The sequence below is a fragment of the Phytophthora infestans genome, genomic scaffold (genome assembly GCF_000142945.1).
Source record: "Phytophthora infestans T30-4 supercont1.44 genomic scaffold, whole genome shotgun sequence".
In the NCBI taxonomy this organism is placed as follows: domain Eukaryota; phylum Oomycota; class Peronosporomycetes; order Peronosporales; family Peronosporaceae; genus Phytophthora; species Phytophthora infestans.
In genome coordinates this window covers 270,022-274,423 of record NW_003303715.1, presented here as the reverse complement: position 1 = coordinate 274,423, position 4,402 = coordinate 270,022, and the positions used below count along the sequence as shown (strand labels likewise).

The window sequence follows — 4,402 nt, the reverse complement described above, 5'->3', positions numbered from 1 at the left end:
TCCCCTCCTTGAGGAGGGATAAAACGCGCACTTCGCACGATGTATCAGCTCAATCACTTCCCCATATACAGATCATTATAAATTTTGTCGCAGAACGCCATGACACGTCGCCCGTCCGCCTATTCTACGTTGAATCTCGCCAATAAGCAAACATTGTGCAGGAAGGCAGCCACAGAGCCATCATGGACACAGTCTCAGCTCACTCAGTAGGCCACACAAGAGTTTCAAACCCACGTAAAGCGCTCCACCCTCCAAAGCATTCTAAAGCGCAAGAGGGACTACGAAGACGTCCCGAATGCTCACTCTCTCCGCAAAAGGTTTTGCACGGCTTCGCAGCGCTCGTCCGACGAGTGTCGTCTCATAACGACGAACCTGTTGAGTTAACTAATGTCGTTGTTCACTAGCTTTCTCCCAATACAACCGCTGCCTTGCAGTCAATTGACCAAGGGATTATTAAAAGTCTCAAGGACCACTACTGTACAAAGAAGCAGGAGGCCAAGCTGGACATGTTTTACAAAGGCGAGAAGTATACCCCCGTCAATATTTTTACAGCGATGAAGTGGTGCTCAGAAGGTTGGCCATATTGTGTCGAAGATGTAATTGAGATTTGTACTTAATTAAGGTAATACAAAGAAGTACATTTGGATTCCATCTGTTCCTCTATATATATTCGCAGCTCGTAGACTCTATATGGCGCAGCGGTCGTTGATATTAACGTTATGTACAGGACACGCATCGCACTTTAGATAGTTGTGCCTACCGTCTTACCCCGCATATAAGGCATATGTGCTGTAAATGAATACAACACTGCTTGTGTGTTATATTCGTTTAGAAAGCCTATGTGTTGTACAACGAACAAATTGTTTGACTTTGAAGAAGCAAGTTTGTGGATCCTGGAATCTGGCTTGGCCGTTTAGGCTTGACCCTCCTACGCGATCGGCGTGGGTTTAAACCCGCGTCACATGATGTTGTGATTGGTAGCGGGTCTTTTCTTTCTGTTGTGGCTACGGAGGTTCGCGCCTTTCCGATAGTCTGCTAGAACAGCGAGTATCTCGTGGATACTATAGCTACGTCGCTCAGCACTCATGGCTGTGTAAATTATAAAATAGGAGAATTAAAGCCAAGTAACAGCAGCACCGACAAGTTTGTTCAGAAGGGTGGTTGGTTGGGAGCTCTCAAGAATATTCAATGTTTGGTACAGCCTTGTGTTTTAAGTAGGCTTCAGCCACGTGTGTTCTAATTAGGTAGGTGGTCAAATCGAGGTTCAAGCTAGATGTCGAGCGAATCCCGTATTTTATTTAGAACACATATCCAATTTGCAGGACCTGGGACCAAACATAAGTGGTATGATGACGAGCTCGTTTACTGTGTGATGACGAGCTCGTCATCACACAGCTGATGTTTGTTTCTGTAAGTAACCAATTGGTTAAATGTATGTTTATCTACTTGCGTCTAGTGGCTTACGCTCAGGCAGTCCGTAATTATTCGATCAAGGTTTTTGGGGGGATCACTGCTCTTTGAAGACCTCTCGTGCGTTGGTGAGAGAGCCTACCAAATCTAAGTGCGGAGGTGTAGAGTACATGTATTGTACCAGATGACAGCGTCGACACAGCAGCGACCAACACCGACAACCGGGCCGACACTAGCAGCGACCGTCACGAGGAGCGACACTGGATCAAGCTGCGTCAATAGTAGGACTGCACAATCAGCTACGTCAGCAGCGGCACCAACTTACATAATCTGCGGCGTAAGTAGCGGTCATGCTTAAACAAAGGGGGAAGACGCTACCGCAGTCCTGTAGTGAAGGACTAGGATGGTAAGCAGTGCTCTTACAATAAAATAAAAAATTGTAATGGGTTTCACAGAAGCACGTAATAATCATTGCAATATACCGATCCACAATAATAAATTATTCAATTATTTTGCTGTATTGCACGGGTCAGGACGGGGCAGTGACCCTATCACGCCACTGGCTTGGGTTCGAAGCAGTGTTGGCTGGTTTTTGGTTTTCGGATTTAATGGTTTTATATGGTTTTGGTGTAGAAAACACCAGTGTAAAACCAGTGCACCTGGAGGTTGGTGGTGATTCACTGGACGGAGTGATCCGGTCTCCACCGTCAAAGTAATACTGATACCACATACAACAAGTCTCTATTTCTGAAATACGCACGCTCGACAAGTGTATTTAGCTATCGCACATCGAACACTACACCGTACCGAAGCATGGGCCACCCATCGTGCCAAGAGCGCGACGAGTTCACAGACTTGCATGAAGACGCCGGTAACAACCGGACATACCACATTTGCAACCACTGCAACAATGCGTATCGTGCTTCGCGGCAGCCAGCTGAGGGTAGTTACCACGCAACACCGCACGAGCCTCCTGTCCCTGAGCCGAAGAGACTTCGAGGGAGTGCCGGAAAACTATAGAAGCCATCTCAAGAGCTGTAAATTCTATCAAGCCTATATTCAAACACGCAACTCTGTGGAAGCTGCTAGCCGTTCTTCCAGCTCAACAGCCTTTCAACCTAATAGCAGTTCGTCTGTTCACGACGATGCGTCCTCGACACGAAGTGAGAAAAGACAGAAGCGTATCGACCAGTTTTTTTCAGGACCATCGCATGACGCGGAGGGAGAGATCTTCATGAGATTACTAGTTGGAATTCAAGCTGATAATCGGCTTCCTGACAGTTTTATTGAGCGCTTATCTACTGTGCGTTTCTGCGTCACGTAAGCAAGATGATCGCTGACATCTTCCCACTACCAACCCGCAAGAAGCTTGGTGGACCCTTTCTAGACGCGTACGCTTTCGACTGCGAGAGCCAAGATAGCACGGCACTTCGTAATGTACAATATGCCAATGAAGGTGCGCGTGAATTTCTTAAGTGATGTTTGGCAGAACATTTCTCGCGCTCACTTGCTTGGTTGCCAATTGGTTCTTTTTGGTTGTGGTATGACATACGCTTTGCTTCCTACGGGACCCAGGCATGACGCTATCGCAATTGCGGAACAAATAAAATGTGTGATGGAAAAGATGCAGAGTGATGGTTGGACAATTGGTGGCGTTGTTACCGATAATGCCGGACAATGCGCGCGGGCACGACGAATTTTAAGTCTACGGTGGCCGCATATCTCATTTCAGATCTGTTTTGCTCATGATCTAAACAATTTAGTCAAGGCAGTTCTAAAGTCAGATTTTTCTGAGGTCACCAAGCAAGCATCAGACGCGGTCAATGCTCTGAATGCGTCTTCCGCAAAGTGGTTAGTCGAAGCAAGGACGTGCATGGTGGATACTTATGGATATTTTCTGAATCTGAAACAATTATGTGAAACCCGTTGGAACAGCATGCATGGATGTTTGCATCGTTGTTGCGCGTTCAAAGTGCGCTTGAGTTACTAGAGTTTAAGTTTCGAGCTGGCGATGATTTTCCTGATGCTGCACGCGTTTTTAGCAGAGGATCATTTTGGGAACGGCTTAAAGACGCTGAAGAGGTGGTGCGTCCGCTTGCATTTGCCTCTTTGAAGTTGCAGCGCGACGAGAACTCGCTCGCGGATGTTGTTGTGTGCTACATGGATATGATCAAAGGATTTTCGGTGCGTCCGTTTGGCACGCGCAACCTTATCAAGCAAGTGGAGCAACGATGGAAACAGTGTGAGCAGCCGCTCATGTTGCTCGCTCTATTTTTACATCCTTTACACACCAATGCCGCTCAAAAGCTGTTAAATAAGACCCCGCTGACAGCGATAGGCTCCCTGTGTCGCATCGGCGTTTACTATTATCGGCGATTCATGGCGCGCGGACCCCGGCAACTTAGGAGAGGATATTTACAAGTGGCTGAAAGGAAAGCTAGCACTTCCACCACAGGGAGGGTTCAGTATCGTCAGTTCGTTCTGGGATTTCATGCGCGATGACATGCCTTTTAGCAAGTTGCCGATACTTCCGATGCAAGTGCTGTCTATTGTGGTCAACACAGCAACATGCGAGCGCTACTTAAGTGAGTTAGCGCTGATTCACACAGCAAAACGAAACAAATGTCGGTGGAGAAGGCTTGCAAAATAGCCGCTGTTCGGAAGAAGGTTCGTGAGTCGGATCAGCTTGATAGCATCTTGAAATCCCAGCGTATTAAAAAGCTGATCAACCCAACAGAGCACCCTCGACGCCAAGACGAGCGATTTGAATGCAACCAAGTCGATACTGAAGACGAGTCAGACGACGAAACAGGAAGTGAGTTGGGGGCGGACGATGCTTTTGAATACTGGGGTGCTGTTCTGGCAGAGCTAGATGGAGATGAAGACGTGCCGCCACCGAATCACAGGGCCGTGGTTGAGATCAGTGAGTTATCTGCCGATCGAGCGTCGTACTGTAGTGATTCTGACAGTAGATCGAGACCAATACTACCGG

At 47.4% G+C, this 4,402-nt stretch overlaps 1 protein-coding gene across 1 annotated transcript; it reads left to right on the top strand.

Moving 5' to 3' along the window:
- Positions 1 to 3,034: 3,034 nt before the first annotated feature.
- Positions 3,035 to 3,400, top strand: PITG_16417 (uncharacterized protein; the record flags this gene model as incomplete). Its single annotated transcript, XM_002897412.1, has 1 exon — positions 3,035 to 3,400. One exon carries the CDS (start codon positions 3,035 to 3,037, stop codon positions 3,398 to 3,400), a length of 366 nt encoding a protein of 121 aa, XP_002897458.1.
- Between the last annotated feature and the right edge of the window lie 1,002 nt (positions 3,401 to 4,402).